The following is a 20,802-nucleotide window of genomic DNA, read 5'->3' as shown; positions in this document are numbered from 1 at the left end:
CATATTCTGCCTAGGAAAACCCTTTTCTATTTACAGTTGAAATGAGTTTTTGAGTCCCAGAATTAGAATGAATAGAATTAGAACCCATTCAATCAGAATTCTCTGGTTTATTCCTTTCCATTCAGACTGTTTTGAGTAGGCTAGACAGGTTAGGATGTGCACCAGCATTGTAGACCCAAGCTACTCACTCACCCCTCATTTATTCCCAGAATCCCCACAGCTACCATGGTCTGGGGAAACTTCATCTCCTGGAGGTAAGTACAGTACCTGTAGATTTATGTCACATATAACCAGAATCACTTTCCTGCTTTCCTAATATCAGCATTTGAAACTGCTCACTTTGTTTTGTATTCTCCATACATGATCCACTGAAAATAATGTTTAGATGACCATTCATTTAATACATATACTTATATGGATGATTCCTCACTAGAACACATCTTATTTTCATGAAATGCAATCCATAGAATGGTCCTTTGGAGGAAGGATTGTTGGGATATATTTTACATTTATCTTAAAGCATAATTGACAAGTAATTAATTGAAGTTGGAATATTTGTTGCTATGTTGTTGTCTTAGGTCTCTTATGTTGTGTTGGCTCTTGTCGTGATGTGTTTTTTCCTATATTTATGTGTTATATAAATTTCTTTAATCCCAGCCCACGTCCCCGCACGAGGTCTTTTGCCTTTTGGTAGGCCGTCATTGTGAATAAGAATTTGTTCTTAACTGACTTGCCTAGTTAAATAAAATAAATACAAACAATTGTGATATTTTGGCCTTAGCCAGGCCTCCTTTTAATAGTAAATATTTCAGTAGATGCTACAAAGCAACATTTGGTGTCATATTCCACTTTACTGCTTGCTCTGTAATATGAGTAGTATTTTGATTGCAATAACACATTTCTCACATTCTATTTACGTGCTTCAGCACTCAGCGGTCCTGTTCTGTGAGCTTGTGGGGCCTACCACTTCGCAGCCGTTGTTGCTCCTAGATGGTTTCCACTTCGCAATACCTGCACTTAAGAGTTGAGAAGGGGGGAAATGCTGTTGAGCAGGGCAGATATGTGATGAACTGACTTGTTGGAAAGGTGCCATTCTATGATGGTGCCACATTGAAAGTCACTGAGCTCTTCAATAAGGGCATTCTAATGCAAATTCCTATGGAGATTGCATGGTGTGTGGTCAATTGTATACAACGGGTGTGGCTGAAATAGCCAAATCCAATAATTTGAAGGTGTCCACATACCTTTGTGTGTATATATAGTGTATTATTTCCCGTGTTTATAGCCGATAGAGGCCTGTGGGAGTTGTGTAATTCAAATAAAACCAGAGAGGAAGAGGCGAACGTTAGGCGAATTTGTAAGACAGGACATTGCGAGATGCAGATGACCAAAACAGAGCACGCTATTGCCTTCTGCTTCTCTCTCGTTCACGCTGGCCTGCCTACTGTCTTTTCGCTAATGAGTGTTCATTCTTTGGTCTGTTGCGTGTAGAATATCCTAGTCAATTCATGGCACCGATTTTTACGGTCAGTCTTGCGGGCACGAGGTAGTCTACTCGAACTTTTTGTCTCTTATGAAATTATAGTAGGCTTCCGGTAGCCTGTATCGATTACGCTTTTCAGACATGGAATGTGGCCCCTTCAAATCCCGTCGGCTAACTGCATGCTTGTTTCTCTGTCTGTTAGTGTAGGTATTACACTACGGTTTTTAAAATACCGACACGAAACGTTATCTGGTGATATGAACGGATATTTTATTTGTCTGTAAAGGAATGCCACTATGCCTCTTCTGAAGCAGGATTAAAATCCATCATTATGCAACCAGAACTATCAATCAAATAATTGCTGCCTGCGCGCAGACCACTCTCCTAAAACAAATTACTAACGTTTGTTAAATACCGTGATTTACCGAGATATTTTGTAGAAATAGAACGCATCTAGCTAACATAAATAAAAAAAATTTAAAAACAGATCAATCAGCGATGTATATTGTTGTCTGGGGAAAAAATACAGTACATTTTACACCTGAGCAGAATTATACTGGCTGAAAAGGTACAGAGCTGAAGCGCCACTTTTTTGTTGTTGTCTGAAAAGTTATCAGTTGTAGCTGTCTGTAGCTGCGTTATACGTCTGTAAAGGGTGGCTGTAGATGTAACTTAATTGCCCGGCCCTGGCGGTCATACATAGTTAATAGGACCATTATAATGCATTGTAAATTAACGTGTTATTTTATAATTTTGTTCTTGTCGTTTTAACGGAAAAACTATATAAAAATGGACGTTTTTAAATATTAAGCAAAATTGTCCATTTGTCACATCCCTAATTGAAAGTATACTATTTTTTTATTGGGCTTCTTATTTTTACAAATATTGTTAAACATACTTTACAGGCAAATCAAAGTTGTGGTAGTTTTACATTTATGTTCCATTTTATACAGATAAATTGGCAATGTAACCAATCACAGCCCTCCTTTTAACTTCTATCATTGCACATCCTGCAAATCACTAGCAGAGGGCGACCATTTTGAATCCAATTTCACATTCACTCTCTTGGAAATGCTTAAATGTAATCATAAAGCAGTAGAGATCCCACTCTGGAGCTTTGGTATGCACCGACAAATGACATAATATGGAGTCTTGCAGGAGTCCTGGGTAAGCAAAATATCACAAATATTCCAACAATTCATTATTATTTTTATTATTATTTAAGATACATGTCAAATATGTCAACAATACTTCCTCCAAAGAACCCTCCTATGGATTAAATTGAGTGAAAATTATTATTTGGGGGATTTTGTGAGGAATCGCACATAAATGTTTGACATGTAGCCTACCTAGTGACTACCTATCCTCTTTTTATATATTTAAATATAAAACACAACTGCTTTAGGGACCAACGACAAACACTTAATCGATATAGGCAACTAAAACACTGATAGCATTGAATTGATTCACTCTGGAGTCGCTGGTGTGGATCTTCCGGAACGTGTTGCGTGTGGATGGGAAGATAGGTTCCAGTAGCCTGTCTCTGGTCTGCAGAACCTTACACGCCATCTTGACAAATTCAAAAATTAGGACCTACTCCACAGGGAAGGTTCGTAACCACGATGACATACAGTGCCCTCGGGAAGGTATTCAGACCCCTATAGACTTTCTACATTTTGTTAGGTTACAGCCTTATTCTAAAATGGATCAAATATAAAATGTCCTCAGCAATCTACACACAATACCCCATAATAACAAAGCAAAACAGGTTTTTACAAAAGTTTGCTAATTTAATCAAAATAAAAAACAAGTATTAAGACCCTTTGCTATGAGACTTGAAATTGAGCTCAGGTGCATCTTGTTTCCATTGATCATCCTTGAGATGTTTCTACTACTTGATTGGAGTACACCTGTGTTATATTCAATTGATTGGACATGATTTGGAAAGGCACACACCTGTCTATATAAAGGTCCCACAGTTGACAGTGCATGTTAGATATTTTTTATTTTTTTAAACAAGCCATGAAGTCGAAGGAATTGTTCGTAGAGCTCAGAGACAGGATTGTGTCGGGAAACAGATCTGGGGAAGGCTACCAAAACATTTCTGCAGCATTGAAGGTCCCCAAGAACACAGTGGCCTCCATCATTCTTAAATGGAAGAAGTTTGGAACCACCAAGACTCTTCGTAGAGCTGACCGCCCGGCCAAACTGAGCAATCTGAAAGAGCTCTACAGTTCCTCTGTGGAGATGGGAGAACCTCCCAGAAGGACAACCATCTCTGCAGCACTCCACCAATCAGGCCTTTTATAGTAGTGGCCAGACGGAAGCTACTCCTCAGTAAAAGGCGCATGACAGCCCGCTTGGAGTTTGCCAAAAGGCACCTAAAGTCTCTCAGACCATGAGAAACAAGATTCTCTGGTCTGACGAAATCAAGATTGAACTCTTTGGCCTGAATACCAAGTGTCACATTTGGAGGAAACCTGGCACCATCCCTACGGTGAAGCATCATGCTGTGAGGATTTTTTTCAGCGGCAGGGACTGGGAGACTAGTCAGGATTGAGGCAAAGATGAATGGAGCAAAGTACAGAGAGATCCTTGATGGAAACCGGCTCCAGAGCATTCAGGACCTCAGACTGAGGGCGAAGGTTCACCTTCCAACAGGACAATGACCGTAAGCACACAGCCAAGACAACGCAGGAGTGGCTTCAGGATAAATCTCAATGTCCTTGAGTGGCCCAGCCAGAGCCCGTTCTTGAACCCGATCGAACATCTCTGAAGAGACCTGAAAATATCTGAGCAGCCACGCTCCCCATCCAACCTGACAGAGCTTGAGAGGATCTGCAGAGAAGAATGGGAGAAACTCCCCAAATACAGGTGTGCCAAGCGTCCAGCGTCATACCCAAGAAGACTCTAGGCTGTAATCACTGGTAAAGGTGCTTCAATAAAGTGCTGAGTAAAGGGTCTGAATACTTATTTCAGTTTACATTTTTTATAAATTAGAAACATTTTCTAAAAACCTGTTTTGGTTTTGTCATTATGGGGTATTGTGTATAGATTGAGGGGAAAAAATGAATAATCAATATTTGAATAAGGCTGTCAACCTAACAAAGTGGAAAAAGTCAAGGGGTCTGAATACTTTGTCTAAAAAAAAAAAGCCTATGGGATTCAGGCAATTGTTTTTCGTTTATTCAATGTCATGCAGTGCTCTGAGGAGAATTTCATGAACCATATGTTTCCCCCAAAATCTTATTCTAACAAACATCATTGTATGTCAAAACTGCGCACAGACACTTGTCCCATAGTCCTAAGATTCTGTGAATGACGACATAAACCATTATATGCTCCCTGCATGCTTGTGTAGCGTGGTTCGTTCTGCGTTGTGTACTTTTAATCAGGACACTGCCACAACTGGAATTATGATGGTTGAATCATGTTTATTGGTCCTGCACACGAAGAGACAACACACAATAGGTTAGCCCTCGGTGCAGTCACAGCTCTCGGGCACCTTGCTAGCTGAAGGTCCGGCAAAAGAGAACGATAACAGGGTCCGTAAGTACGGATAACCCGCGATGGACCAAACCAAAATATACAAACTTTTACAATTAGGTGTATTTACAATATAGATATCAAAAAATGTTTGTACACCGAAAAATAACATTAACTATGCTGCTGTAATTAAATAAAGAAAACACATTGAATTATTGTTATTGTTATTAACTTATTAACATCCCCTCTTGCCCTGGCCTACTTGAACTGTCCTTGCGTGCAACTTGGTGCAAAATCTAGGGGAACAACATCACTCTACTACACTTGCTGCGCTACTTAAACCCATATTACCAATGTTATTATTACAAATGTTTATTTTTATTTACAATGTTGTAATTTATTGTAAAAACAAAAGGCAATTTTGTTTAGCTATTACTCAGGACAATAAGAAATCCCATTGGCTAATTAGCCATTCTATATCCAGATATTAAAATCTTTCTACTGTTACATTGTTCAGAGTTAGAGTGCATTCTCAGTGTGGTGCTTCAGATAGTTTGGAGACTACTAACCCTTAGCCTACTCTTCAATTTACTTACTTTAAATTGAAGGAATGTATTTATTCCCTTTAAATTCAGGTTGTATGCTGATTCTGTATATTTCTACTTGAACCAAATAGTAAAATAATCATATTTGGAGGACAAAGTGTTTGTTTTAATTCACTTAATTGAATCTCAAAAGGCTGATTTTTGTTTAACATTTGATTCCTTTCAGTCGCTACAATATGATACAGCAGCAGGTAGCAATGTTGGAACTAACATAAATTGTGTGTAACCAATCTTTATTTTGAAATCCCACCTTTATATTGAAAAACGATCCACAAAGTAGAAGACATTTTTTGTTTCCGGAACAAAAATAAACAAAAAATAGAACCTGCGAGAAGCTAGCCACAATAAGGATTAGCCACAATAGTGGAATTTACGGGTTGTCTTCAAAATAAAAGTTCGCAATTGACTGATTTGAAACGGATACAAGTGGAATCATGCCTTGGGTGCGTCTGTAAATTCACTCTGGCTATCTACTCCGATTTCAGAGCACTCTCGTTCGAGTATGCCAGAGCACAGAATAACTGAGTTTACTAACACGCAACACTAGTGGAATATGACGGGTGTCAGTAAAGGTTGACAAAAAACATTATTCAATTGTTGCTAGCAGCACTGTTGGTCACTAATGCTCTAGATAACATGAAAACAGCCTAACTAGCCCTGCTCGGGTTAGTAAAATGGTCAGAGTGAGGTGGTTTCTCATTTGTGTCTGGAAGTAGCTAGCAAACTAACCAACTTTAGACAGTTTGCTTCGGCGCTTGACTGCAGTTGTGAGGTCAGAACGCTCCGATCAACCCAACTCCTCGGCCAGAAAGAAACACTCAATTTACAAACGAACGATCTGACAACACTGAATTTGTAAACGGCTCAGAGTGCACTTTGACACACTGGAGGCAATTTACGAATGCACCCCTTATTTTGACTAGATAATGCTAAACAAGTTATTATTGAGTCACAAATCTCTCTTACAAGAGAGCCCTGCATACATTACAATAAAAACAGAATAATAAAGCACGTGTATCAAACTAATTCAGCACACAATAAAATAAACATATATAATAATAGGTTGGAATGTTATATAAATTCAAAAAAAGACAATTTAGTTATTTTGATACAAAAAAAAGAATCAGTTAATCCCATTGTGGAGGTATTAGACTAGAATTGCATTGGGGGCATACTTATATGCACTGTACAGCCTTACCTATGCATCGTGGGTCCATGAAATGGGTTATCAGCCTACTCAGTGACACCAACAGATTACAATTCTGAAGAGTTTACACATATATTAGCGTTGTAGTGCATATTGTGGGACTGTGAAATGAGCCACATTAAGCTCTAAGTAGGCTGATACCCCATTGCAATATGAACAGTACCTGTCAAAAGTTTGGACACACCTACTCATTCAAGGGTTCTAATTTATTTTTTACTATTCTTTGCGTTGTAGAATAATAGTGAAGTCATACTATGAAATAACACATATGGAGTCATGTAGTAACCAATTTTTTTTTTAACAAATCAAACATTATTTTAGATTCTTCAAAGTAGCCATCCTTTGCCTTGACAGCTTTGCACACGCTTTGCATTCTCAACCACCTTCACGAGGTAGTCACCTGGAATGCTTTTCAATTAACAGGTCTGCCTTGTTAAAAGGCCATTTGTGGAATTTCTTTCCTTCTTAATGCATTTGATCCAATCAGTGGTGTTGTGACAAGTAGGGGTGGTATACAGAAGATAGCCCTGTTTGGTAAAAACCAAGTCCATATTATGGCAAGAATAGCTCAAATAAGCATAGAGAGATGATAGTCCATAATTACTTTAAAACATGAAGGTCAGTCAATCTGGAAAATGTCAAGAACTTTGAAAGTTTCTTCAAGTGTAGTCGTAAAACCATCAAGTGCTATGATGAAACTGGCTCTCATGAGGACCGCCACAGGAATGGAAGACCCCGAGTTACCTCTGCTGCAGAGGATAAAGTTCATTAGAGTTAACTGCAGCCCAAATAAATGCTTCAGAGTTCAAGTAACAGACACATCTCAACATCAACTGTTCAGAGGCGACTGCATGAATCAGGCCTTCACGGTCGAATTGCTGCAAAGAAACCACTACTAAAAGACACCAATGAGAAGAAGAGACTTGCTTGGGCTAAGAAACACAAGCAATGGACATTAGACCGGGGGAAATCTGTCCTTTGCTCTGATGAATCCAAATGTGAGATTGTTTGTGTTGGTGAACGTGTGGTTACCACCGTGGGTCTGGTGACAGTCAGTGATTGTATTTAGAATTCAAGGCACACTTAACCAGCATGGCTACCACAGCATTCTGCAGCGATACGACATCCCATCTGGTTTGTGTTTTGTGGGACTATCATTTTTTTTTAACAGGACAATGACCCAAAACACACCTCCAGGCTACGTAAGGGGTATTTGACCAAGGAGAGTGATGAAGTGCTGCATCAGATGACCTGGCCTCCACAATCACCCAACCTCAACCCAATTGAGATGGTTTGGGATGAGTTGGACCGCACAGTGAAGGAAAAGCAGCCAACAAGTGCTCAGCATATGTGGGAACTGCTTCAAGACTGTTGGAAAAGCATTTCTTATGAAGCTGGTTGAGAGAATGCCAAGAGTGTGCAAAGCTGTCAAGGCAAAGGGTGGCAACTTTGAAGAATCTCAAATATATATATATTTTTTAGATTTGTTTAACACTTTTTGGTTTATTTCATGATTCCATGTGTGTTATTTCATATTTTTATTGTCTAAACTATTATTCTACAATGTAGAAAATAGTAAAAATAAAGAAAAAGGCTTGAATGGGTAGGTGTGTCCAAACTGTTGAGTACGCCCCTAATGCAATTCTAAAGTCTAATACATCCACAGTGCGGTTTAAACAGATTGTAACTTTTTTTGTATCAAATTAACTATCTATTTCATGTTTAGCATTATCTAGTCCAAATATGTCATGATTACAATATTTGTATCCATTTGAATCACTTCCAATGGCAGACATTTATTTTGAAGGCGGACAGAAAATTCCACTGTTGTGGATAATCCTTATTGTGTCTAGCTCCACAGATAAAAATATATTTACGTTTGAAGCATACCGTGTGAACTTTGAGGACGTTGATTGAACATTGCAATGCAAATTACTGTAACATAAGTGTTTAAGTTAGACATAGTGCCAAGAACATGACCGATACCGTCGCCTTTCATGCTCAGCTGGCCTCCATCATTGAGGTTTTGGCGAATGCAGCCGTTGCCGAAATCTGCAAACTTGTAGATGATGGCCATGCTGCCTTACGTTTGGAAATTTCACATAGTCAGAAAGAAATCGATAACCTGCGGAGGAAGCTGCTTTTGACAAAATACCAGAATTCTCAACGGAGCGCAGAGAAATTCGGAGCCCTGCGACGCACAGTTCACAGGCGCGACACAGATCTTGTTGCCCGAGCAAGAGAGAGCTTAGTAGGAAAGTCATCAGGCAGACTTAGATATTGTCGTTTTTTAAACCATATTTCAACACGTTAAAAATAATAGGTCTTGTAGAATATATTGGATATTGTAGTTTTTTTTAACCTTATTACAACACGATCAAAATAATGGTTAATGTAGAATATGTAACGTTTATAAGGGTTTGTGTTTTCTGGTGCAGTGCAGAATTGTTTTGCCGACAGTGAAAGGGGCAACATAACGCAGGATGTCACCAACTGGAGAGATTCAGGACGCACAGCAACAGACCAGGATGGGAGCATGCAGGTCAGTTGTCATACACACGGTCAAATATATGATTTGTTTTCTCATATTTCAAATGGTTTTGGGGATATGTTCTAATAAAATGTTCCTGATGAATACAAAACAGATGGCAGATATGCAAGAGGCACCTCTTATCAAAATGGAGAACCTTGACACCAGTGCAACAGAAGGTATTTTTGTGCAACTTATCAAATCTATGCAGTTTACACTTTATGTTAAGTAAAGACTTAAATGTGTATTGCAGTATTTTATTACCTTCTTAGTCATTACCCATAACTAATAAATAAGGCATAGAAGAATCAGTCTCCACTACAGGAAGCTGATCTTGTGCTTTACGTTGACCCATTTCAGAGATTGTCCAAATGGTCAGTGAGAGCAGTGAAAAGAAAATTGTGGCAGAACCAGGTCCTTCGTCATCTACTGAAACCACATACCCTCTGGACCAGCAGGGCAACAGACACAGAGCTCCAGACACCTCACTCAATATAGAACCTGAAAACCAGATGTTCCAGCATCCAGCATCACAATACAACAGAGCAAGACATGACCATCAGGTTGCTGAGGGTGTGACCTGGGAAACTGACCATCAACCCATAGAATACAGCCTGTCTCAATGGACAGAGAACCAAGAGACTGACAACCAAACTGTGAATGCTCCTCACAATGCAGGGCCAGACTCCAAGAGGCTGTGTGAACATCCAGAGAGGAGAGGGGTGTCTGGTAACTCTGGGGTCTGCATGTCAGCTTTGGGGTCTCTGGACTGGGTGCCTGATGTGGTGATGGTGGACTCAGTTCCCATTAAAGTGGAGGCAGATATGAGTTCAGAATGGAGCATAACTGGCCAAGAGGTGACATCTGGAGAGGTCTGTTCAGACGGCAGGCAGCTTGTGGACAACAGAGGAAGAGGGGGAATGGAGTCTAGACAGACAAAGTGTCCCCCTGACACTCAACATGCAGAGCAAGGGACAATTGTAGGATCAAGGTCCAAGATTCCAGATTTCAACAGACTGTCCTCCCTAAACAGCTTTTCATCCCCAAGTGTTACTCTCCTCCAGGTTCCCCAAAGAGGGAAGCCAGCCCACTTCCTGAATTTCAACATAAGCGCCACTTCTTCATCGAAAGGCATAGAAAAGCAGCCACAACAGCTAACGTCTCACTCCACCAAGAGGCAGCTCCGGTGTAGCCTCTGTGGAAAGCCCTTCCCCCAGCCGGCGCACCTGCGGAGGCACATGCGGGTCCATACGGGGGAGAAACCGTACGGCTGCAGCCACTGCACCAAGCGCTTCTCCCACAGCCACCAGCTGAAGATGCATGAGAGGGTGCACACCGGAGAGAAACCGTTTCAATGTGTCTACTGTGGGAAGTCCTTCACCCAGTCCAGTCACATGAAGAAGCACCTCCTCGTCCACACTGGTGGCAGGCCACTGGACACTGTGCTGCCCTGAGTGTTCCAGGGTAAAGTTCAGACTAGATACAGATCTAGGATCAGCTTCCTTTCCCCTAATCCTAACCTTTACCACTTGTGGACAAAAATGCTAAACTTACCCAACACGTTTCACGGACACCAACACAGTCCTGGCACTGTAAATGGACATGGCGACCTAGCTGGTGCAAGTAGAGAGAGTGCTGACTGGAATGGTAGGCTGTCAGTGGTTGAGTTTATAGAACTATCTTCATACCCCTTTACCCTCTTTATCATATTCAGCCTCGGAAAACATATGCCGGTTTTTGAGTCCCAGAATTAGAATGAATAGAATTCGAACCCATTCAATTCAATCAGAATTCTCTCTGGTTTATTCCTTTCCATTCTGACTCTGTTTTGAGTAGGCTTGACAGGTTAGGATGTGCACCATCACTGTAGACCCGGGGTCTTCAACCTTACCTTGCCCAGGGATCCTCGCCCAGGCAAACCGGCCAACCAGGGATCCTCATCATATGTTAGAAAAACATTTTTCACTTCTTATCATCAGGGGAATGGCAGGGAGAAGTTATCAACATTTTAAAATAAATAGAATTTTGAAATAATTTTGACCTTCCCACATTATAGTTGGAAGAGGAACTCTAACATAGCCTATTAGCTAGAACGGTAACTCCAAACACATTTTCACTAAGAGCTGCTGTTTAGCTGGTTAAACAAAGGTTAGCCATGTGTTGGCAGAAATGAAGTCAAGAAAGCTTACCAGCAGCACTTGTCTCACTGGTGGCCTATTGACTGGGGGGACTATTGACTGGGAGATGACTGACTGGTGGGCTATTGATGGGGGACTATTGACTGGTGGGCTATTGATGGGGGACTATTGACTGGTGGGCTATTGATGGGGGACTATTGACTGGTGGGCTATTGACTGGTGGGCTATTGATGGGGGGCTATTGATGGGGGACTATTGACTGGTGGGCTATTGATGGGGGACTATTGACTGGTGGGGTATTGATGGGGGACTATTGACTGGTGGGCTATTGACTGGTGGGCTATTGATGGGGACTATTGACTGGTGGGCTATTGATGGGGACTATTGACTGGTGGGCTATTGATGGGGGACTATTGACTGGTGGGCTATTGACTGGTGGGCTATTGATGGGGGACTATTGACTGGTGGGCAATTGACTGGTGGGCTATTGACTGGGGGACTATTGACTGGGGGACTATTGACTGGGGGATGACTGACTGGTGGATGACTGACTGGTGGATGACTGACTGGGGGACTATTGACTGGTGCTTTATTAAAGCCTGTGTCAGATATTCCAGTGAGTGTAATTTACTCAATATTAGGTAGACATCATTAGACATCATTCTCTTTTCTACTGTAGGTATTCTGTTGTTGCTAGGGATATTTATAAAAACATTTAAAAAATATATTTTTAAATACCCCTAGGGGGTGTGGACCCCCAGTTGAATACCTCTGCTCTAGAAACCAAGCTACTCACTCACCTCTTCTTTATTCCCAGAATCCCCAGAGGTACCATGGTCTGGGGAAACATCATCTGTGGTGATGATGGAGTTGGTGTCGTGCAAATTCACGCAGTCGTGGCTGAACAGGGAGCACAGCAGAGGGCTGAGGACACACCCCTGGGGGGCCCCTGTGTTAAGAGTGAGTGTGGAGGAGGTGTTGTTGCCAATCCTCACACCTTGTGATCTGCCCGTTGGGAAGTCCAGGATCCAGTTGCAGAGGGTGGTGTCCAGACCCAGGGCTCTGAGCTTGGTGTCAAGCTTAGAGAGAAAAATAGTGTTTAATGCTAAACTGCTGTCAATAAACAGCATTCTCACATAAGTGTTCCTCTTGTCCAGATGTGTTAGGGCTCTGTGAATAGCGATGGAAATGGCATCTTCCGCGTATCTGTTGGAGAGGTAGGCAAATTGGAGTGGGTGCTGTGTGCCTGTGATTCAGCTCATACCGAGACTAGAACTCAGGACCTCTGCCTCGCAAACACACGTGACCGCCCTCCTGAGGGGTTACAGCTCACGCGCTATTGAAAAAGGCCTTCTATTGCGCAAGGACGACGCTTCGGGCTGCTGAATAAGTTTCACAGATCCTCATCTGCTACATTCACCACGTAAACTCGCTCCACAGCGCCCCCAGTGGTTGAACCAGCACAACTGTAGAGTCCATTGGCACCGTTGTAAAGGACCTCACGCTGCTTGCTTAGCGAGTACCGCTTCCCCCGATTCAGCTCATATGGAGACTCAACCTCAGGACTTCTGCCTCAAACACACGTGACCGCCCACCTGAAGCATTCCAACCACCGTGCTATTAAAAAAGGCCTTTAATTGTGTAAGGGTTGTTAGTTTCATGTGTTAGTTTCATGTGTATGTTTGTGTTAGACGTTAGTTTCAATTCTCCGGCAAGGGTAGGCATTATAAGGTCAACGTGACAATGGGTTAAGACTGTGTTAGCCTGTTGAGCTAAAGCCTAGGAATTGGTCCTGAGACTTGGATGAGTCTTCAAGGAGGAGGTAAAATGAGGGTGAAGTCTAACAGGTGGTTTGGTGACCATGCTTTCGTGATAAGTGACTTGTCACAAAAGCAGAGCCCTGGGTTAAACTAACACGTCTTCAGCCAGGTTGCTCATCACATGCATGGATCACCAAACCACCTCTGTTGCACTCTCATTAAATGGGTTGCACAGATCATTCTGTTTCTGTTTGCCACAGAAAGTGGTCTTGTGCAGGAGACCTGATTTGAACCCCAATCAGTTATATTGGTGCCGTGATCTCTGAGTATGAGGTCAAAGGGGGGTGAAATTTAACCGAGGTGGTTTGATGAACCACTCGCTTTTGATGTGTAACCTTGCTGGAGACTTGGAAGACTTGTGTTAGCTTCCTGAACTAATCCCCATGGGCTTTAGTTAAGTGGGCTAACACAGTCTTGTCATATGCAGGAGACCTGGTTCTAACCCAGTCAGTCATAAGAGCAAGATTAAATGGGGAGTGGAAAGGCTGTGCTTAGAAGGGCTGTGACGGGGCAATGTTTACTTATGGGAACCACTTTTTTTGTGTCACCCCCTTCTAACGCAGCATGTGATCAGCATAGAGGGGAACCGAAGACATGTCCATATTTCAGGAATGGGGTCATAATAGTTTATAGCCAAAACGGTTCAAACGCCAGAGCCAAATTCATAGGAAGTAAATAAATTCAACATGCCACATTGGCTTCAGAAACCGCCAAAAGCTTGTTTACCACAGAGAGCGTTTGATTCTATCAGTTCTCTACTTTTACTGGCTGGCAAAGTACCAGAATGTCTCTGGTTTTGAATCTGAATTTAGAGAACTGAATATAAAAATAATGTAAATGCATCTAAGAAGCTTTAATATGAAACTTTGATAAACTTGAAATTGCTTGTAAACTTGATAGACAAGTAATGAAATATCTATCATAATGAAACTAAATATATAAGTATCGTATTTGAATATTCAATAAAAAATGTTACTGAATGCTACAGTATGTTCACTCAATTCAGATTTTATGAAATACAAGTTTAATTTCTGAATTAAATGATTCATTTCTTCATTACAAATTTAAAAAATATTAAATTCAATATCCGAATCCCAATTCAAAATGATAGAATTCAAATTTAATTTTTGTTGGCACTGTAATTGCCCTGTAATTACCCCTCAATCATTGAAGAATTTGAGCAGTTTGCTGCTGAAGAGTGTGCCAATTTTCCAGGATAAAGGTGCAGCAAGCTCATTGATGGCTGCAAGAAGCGTTCGTCTGCAGTTACCTTGGTCAAAGGATGTGCAACCAAGTACTAGATCTGGGGTGCTAATAATTTGGTCCATGTCATTTGTCTGTATTTTCGAAATAACAATTGTAAACGTACGTTTTTTAAAAACTTTTTACACCTTTACTCCCCAATTTTGTGATATTCAATTGGTAGTTAGTGTTGTCCCATCGCTGTAACTCCCCTACGGACTCAGGAGAGGCGAAGTTCGAGAGCCATGCATCCCCCGAAACACAACACTGCGAAGCCGCACTGCTTGACACACTGCTCGCTTAACCCGGAAGCCAGACGCACTAATGTGTCAAACATAAGTTTACAAAAATAAAATGTATTCTGCAATGCTGAATATACAAAAATGTGTGGTGAGAAAAAAAAAAAAAATGTTTTAAGAAAAGTGCTAGGGTGCCATTATAAACAACTGTATATCTTCTAGAGTTTGCCATGTAGCCTACCTAGCTAGTGAATACCCTATCCTTTAATATATACTGCTCAAAAAAACAAAGGGAACACTTAAACTACACATCCTAGATCTGAATGAAAGAAATAATCTTATTAAATACTTTTTTCTTTACATAGTTGAATGTGCTGACAACAAAATCACACAAAAATAATCAATGGAAATCCAATTTATCAACCCATGGAGGTCTGGATTTGGAGTCACACTCAAAATTAAAGTGGGAAACCACACTACAGGCTGATCCAACTTTGATGTAATGTCCTTAAAACAAGTCAAAATGAGGCTCAGTAGTGTGTGTGGCCTCCCCCGTGCCTGTATGACCTCCCTACAACGCCTGGGCATGCTCCTGATGAGGTGGCGGATGGTCTCCTGAGGGATCTCCTCCCAGACCTGGACTAAAGCATCCGCCAACTCCTGGACAGTCTGTGGTGCAACGTGGCGTTGGTGGATGGAGCGAGACATGATGTCCCAGATGTGCTCAATTGGATTCAGGTCTGGGGAACGGGCGGGCCAGTCCTGCCTTCCTCTTGCAGGAACTGCTGACACACTCCAGCCACATGAGGTCTAGCATTGTCTTGCATTAGGAGGAACCCAGGGCCAACCGCACCAACATATGGTCTCACAAGGGGTCTGAGGATCTCATCTCGGTACCTAATGGCAGTCAGGCTACCTCTGGTGAGCACATGGAGGGCTGTGCGGCCCCCCAAAGAAATGCCACACCATGACTGACCCACCGCCAAACCGGTTATGCTGGAGGATGTTGCAGGCAGCAGAACGTTCTCCACGGCGTCTCCAGACTCTGTCACGTCTGTCACGTGCTCAGTGTGAACCTGCTTTCATCTGTGAAGAGCACAGGGTGCCAGTGGTGAATTTGCCAATCTTGGTGTTCTCTGGCAAATGCCAAACGTCCTGCACGGTGTTGGGCTGTAAGCACAACCCCCACCTGTGGACGTCGGGCCCTCATACCACCCTTATGGAGTCTGTTTCTGACCGTTTGAGCAGACACATGCACATTTGTGGCCTGCTGGAGGTCATTTTGCAGGGCTCTGGCAGTGCTTCTCCTGCTCCTCCTTGCACAAAGGCGGAGGTAGCGGTCCTGCTGCTGGGTTGTTGCCCTCCTACGGCCTCCTCCACGTCTCCTGATGTACTGGCCTGTCTCCTGGTAGCGCCTCCATGCTCTGGACACTATGCTGACAGACACAGCAAACCTTCTTGCCACAGCTCGTATTGATGTGCCATCCTGGATGAGCTGCACTACCTGAGCCACTTGTGTGGGTTGTAGACTCCGTCTCATGCTACCACTAGAGTGAAAGCACCGCCAGCATTCAAAAGTGACCAAAACATCAGCCAGGAAGCATAGGAACTGAGAAGTGGTCTGTGGTCCCCACCTGCAGAACCACTCCTTTATTGGGGGTGTCTTGCTAATTGCCTATAATTTCCACCTGTTGTCTATTCCATTTGCACAACAGCATGTGAAATGTATTGTCAATCAGTGTTGCTTCCTAAGTGGACAGTTTGATTTCACAGAAGTGTGATTGACTTGGAGTTACATTGTGTTGTTTAAGTGTTCCCTTTATTTTTTTGAGCAGTGTATAACACCACTACTTTAGGAACCTAATGTTCAACAACAAACACTTCATCAATATAAGCAGCTAAAACACTGAAAGCATTGAATTGATTCACTTTCTTGCAGCTTCCTCTTGAGTCGCTGGTGTGGATCTTCTGGGACGTGCTGCATGTGGATGGGAAGAGAGGCTACTGGAACCGGTCTCTGGTCTGCAGAACTTTTCACACCATCTTGAGAAATGAAATCATCAGGAAGTACTCCATAGGGAAGGTTAGTGTCGACAGCGACACAAGTCTACAGGCTTATGGGACACATGCAATTGTTTAGGAGAGTAACTCATTGATTCAATGTCATGCAGCACTCTGAGAATAATTTCATAATTTATACCATACCTTTCTCCAAAAATCTTACCAGATAAAGCAACGTCTCAAATCTCATTCCATGATTGATTGTTACGTTGTTGCAAACATCATTGTAAGTCAACCCTGTGTGCAAATCAATGATTTATATAGTAGATGACAAATGGGTGCTCTGTTTTGAAGCCACCGTGCCTCCATCTTGCCACTCCCCCACCGTTGTAAAGAAAATATTTTGGAAGCTTTAGACATGCATTTATTAATGTCTACATTCGTTTTAGCCACATTTATTATATTACAGAACCTGAATGCATACTTTGAGCTAAACATAAATTAAATTATATTATATGAGTTAAATATAAAAATGAAAAAATACAATTTTCTTTCAAGTATTATTTTTTGAGATTACTAATGTTACGGTCCTCACTGCAACAACAGAAATACTTAAATACATTTAATTTTGTCCTTGAAATATTTAATTGAAATAGTGTAGAATTCCATTCATTCCTATGGAGAACTGCTCCTACTGGTGAGAGTCAATATGGCTGACCGGTGGCTTCAAAGCCTCTCAATGGCCAAATCAAAGCATTAGCAATCCAGGGTTTATATACATTGGCGCAAACACCTAAAAAAAAAAGTGTGTCTCTCATAGACTTTAGATTCTTTACTTGTTAATTCGTATTCCATGTATTCCATTCTGGTTTGTGTCTGACAATCTGTTCTGTGTTTCTTTTCCAGAGATCAGATCCTGAACCCCAGTAGTTACTGAAAGGAGAAGCCAGTACATTGTGGTTACAGGTTACTGTGAATGACGACATAAACCATTATATACTTGCTGCATGCTTGTTACTCTGCGTAGAACACTTAGTAGTTTAGCTCAGGACTATCTGAAATTCCTTTGGCTATTTAGCCATTCTATATCCAGATATTTAAATCTTTCTACTGTTACATTGTTCAGAGTTAGAGTGCATTCTCAGTGTGGTGCATCAGTTAGTTTGGAGACTACTAACCCTTAGCCTACTCTTCGATTTACTTTTAAGTGAAGCAATTTTATACTTTTTAAAATCAGGTTGTATGGTGAGTCTGTATTGTTGTACTTGAACTAAATAGTAAATATACATTTTCTGAGGAAAAAGTGTGTTTGATTTATTTCACTATTTTAAAACATTTGATTCCTTTTAGTAGCTACAATATGATACAGCAGCAGGTGGCAATGTTGGAACTAACATAAGGTGTGTGTAACCAACCTTTATTTTGAAAAACGATCCAGGAAGTAGATGACATTTGTTTCCTTAACAAAAAAAGAATATGAAAATCGAGATGACTGCATTAAAAGATACATAGCCGTTCAATCAATTGAGTTAAATTTTGCGAACAAGCTACCGTCTCAAATTCTTCCCTCAATGTGTTTCATGATGTGTGAAAACATGCGCAATGATGCCCCATATCTGTGATTTAGTGCATTATTATTGGGCATAGTAAGCCACCTCAATAGCCTATTTGCAACCATAAGCAGTAAAAAGTATGTGGACAGCCCTTCAAATTAGTGGATTCGGCTATTTCAGCCACATAAAATCGAGCACGCAGCCATGCAATCTCCATAGACAAACATTATAATGGTCCGTACTGACTTGCCTAGTAAAATAAAAAGAGCTGAAGAGCTCAGTGACTTTCAACGTAGCACCGTCATAGGATGCCACCTTTCCAACAAGTCAGTTAGTCAAATTCCTGCCCTGCTAGAGCTGCCCCGGTAATTTGAGAATTTGGCACTACATCCAACCGGTCTCACAACCGCAGACCACGTATAACCAAGCCAGCCCAGGACCTCCACACACAAGCTTCTTCAAAAGCAGGATTGTCTGAGATCAGCCACCCGAACAGCTGATGAAACTGGGTATACACAACCAAAGAATTTCTGCACAAACTGTCTCAGGGAAGCTCATCTGCGTGCTCGTCGTCTTCACTAGGGGATTCACCTGATTGCAGTTCGGCATTGTAAACCGACTTCAGTGGGGCAAATGCTCACCTTTGATGGTCACTGGCACGCTGGAGAAGTGTGATTTTCACAGATGAATCACAGGTTTCAACTGTACCGGGCAGATGGCAGAGTGTCCCATGGTGGCAGTGGGGTTATGGTAAGGGCAGGCATAATCTACAGACAATAAACACAATTGCATTTTATCGATGGCAATTTGAATGCAAAGAGATGCCGTGATGAGATCCTGAGGCCCATTGTCTTGCCATTCATCCGCTACCATCACCTCATGTTTTAGCATAATGCACGGCCCCATGTCGCAAGGATCTGTACACAATTCCTGGAAGCTGAAAATGTCCCAGTTCTTCCATGACCTGCATACTCACCAGACATGTCACCCATTGAGCACGTTTGGGATGCTCTGGATCGACTTGTACGACAGCGTGTTCCAGTTCCTGCCAATATCCAGCAACTTTGCACAGCCATTGAAGAGGAGTGGGACAACATTCCACAGGCCACGATCAACAGCGTGATCAACTCTATGTGAAGGAGATGTGTAGCACTGCATGAGTTAAATGGTGGTCACACCAGATACTGTCTGGTTTTCTGATCCACGCCCCTACTGTTTTTTTTTAAGGTATCTGTGACCAACAGATACGTATCTGTACTCCCAGTCATGTGAAATCCATAGATTAGGACCTAATGAATTTATTTCTATTGGCTGATTTCCTTATATGAACTGTAACTCAGTAAAATCTTCGAAATTGTTGCATGTTGCTTTTATATTTTTGTTCAAAAAGAGTGTGTGTGTGTGTTGATGACCTATTAATATAGTACAATATAGCTTCTAAGATCTGGTGAGAGCTCACACTGTTTTACCCAGGAAAGAGGCTGACTGGAATAACTTTCATTTATTTCAGACAATGACACTTTTAAAGGTAGAGTCAGCGATATGACATAGAAGGAGACGTAGATGCGTCGGTTCTGTTCAGAGGCAACCTTACATGAGTTGGGCTAACAAACAAAGGGATGGGTTAACAGCATGACATCATGTTTAATATATATCTGTGCCTTGACAACAAATGTTATGACATTCTCCCCTGGGGTTCTATATTACTATTGAAATTAAAGGACTTATTTGGCATGAAAATGACAAGACTTTGGAAATCTGATAATGCCAGAATTGTATTTTGTCATGATAAATCAATGTACTATTATTTCTAAATTGGAAATGGTATTACTTATTTTAATGACAGCGCAAGTGACATTTTGAAATCGAAGGACTTTTATTTGAGCATGACAAATAGACGGACTCTTATTTTGAAATCAGTAAAGCAGGAAGGATTTCTTTTGGCGTGACATATCGTGGGAGTCTTATTTGGACGTGTGTTAAATCCAGCTCAGGGTTACATCCTAAAGGATGCTGAATGTAACCCTCAGCCATAGGCTGGATTTTGGAGGCAACCGTATTACATCGAGAGCATCCTGACTGGTTGCATCACTGCTTGGTATGGCATCTGCGCCGCCTCCGACCACAAGGCACTACAGAGGGTAGTGCGTACGGCCCAGTACATCACTGGGGCCAAGCTTCCTGCCATCCACGACCTCTATACCAGGCGGTGTCTAAAAAATGTCAAAGACTCCAGCCACGCTAGTCATAGACTTATCTCTCTGCTATGCGGTCTAAGTCTAGGTCCAATAGGCTTCTAAACAGCTTCTATCCCCAACCCATAAGACTGCTGATTGGACATCTTTGTTATTATTTAGCTAGCAAACAAACTTTCCCAGAGTAAAACCCTTTTGTGGTTAAACAATCTACTTCCGGAGACAGTTTACCGTAAACACTGAGATCACAGAGTTGTATTTGCTGAGATAAAGCTACATGTATTACTCTCATTCTGAAAGACC

At 41.6% G+C, this 20,802-nt stretch overlaps 1 protein-coding gene across 1 annotated transcript; it reads left to right on the top strand.

Moving 5' to 3' along the window:
• Positions 1–114: 114 nt before the first annotated feature.
• LOC115202356 (zinc finger protein 13-like) lies at positions 115–14,256 on the top strand. Its single transcript, XM_029766474.1, has 4 exons — positions 115–254; positions 9,220–9,323; positions 9,427–9,490; positions 9,672–14,256. The coding sequence occupies exons 1-4, from the start codon at positions 155–157 to the stop codon at positions 10,763–10,765; spliced, it is 1,362 nt and encodes a 453-aa protein (XP_029622334.1). The 5' UTR covers positions 115–154; the 3' UTR covers positions 10,766–14,256.
• The last annotated feature ends 6,546 nt before the right edge of the window (positions 14,257–20,802 follow it).

The sequence above is a fragment of the Salmo trutta genome, chromosome 11 (genome assembly GCF_901001165.1).
Source record: "Salmo trutta chromosome 11, fSalTru1.1, whole genome shotgun sequence".
Lineage (NCBI taxonomy): Eukaryota > Metazoa > Chordata > Actinopteri > Salmoniformes > Salmonidae > Salmo > Salmo trutta.
This window is presented reverse-complemented; position numbering and strand designations above follow the sequence as displayed.

Coding starts and splice junctions, on each gene's coding strand:
- LOC115202356 (XM_029766474.1), top strand. CDS start 155: ATGTGCACCAGCATTGTAGACCCAAGCTACTCACTCACCCCTCATTTA. Junction 255..9,219: donor GGAAACTTCATCTCCTGGAG/GTAAGTACAGTA, acceptor TTTCTGGTGCAG/TGCAGAATTGTTTTGCCGAC. Junction 9,491..9,671: donor TGACACCAGTGCAACAGAAG/GTATTTTTGTGC, acceptor GACCCATTTCAG/AGATTGTCCAAATGGTCAGT.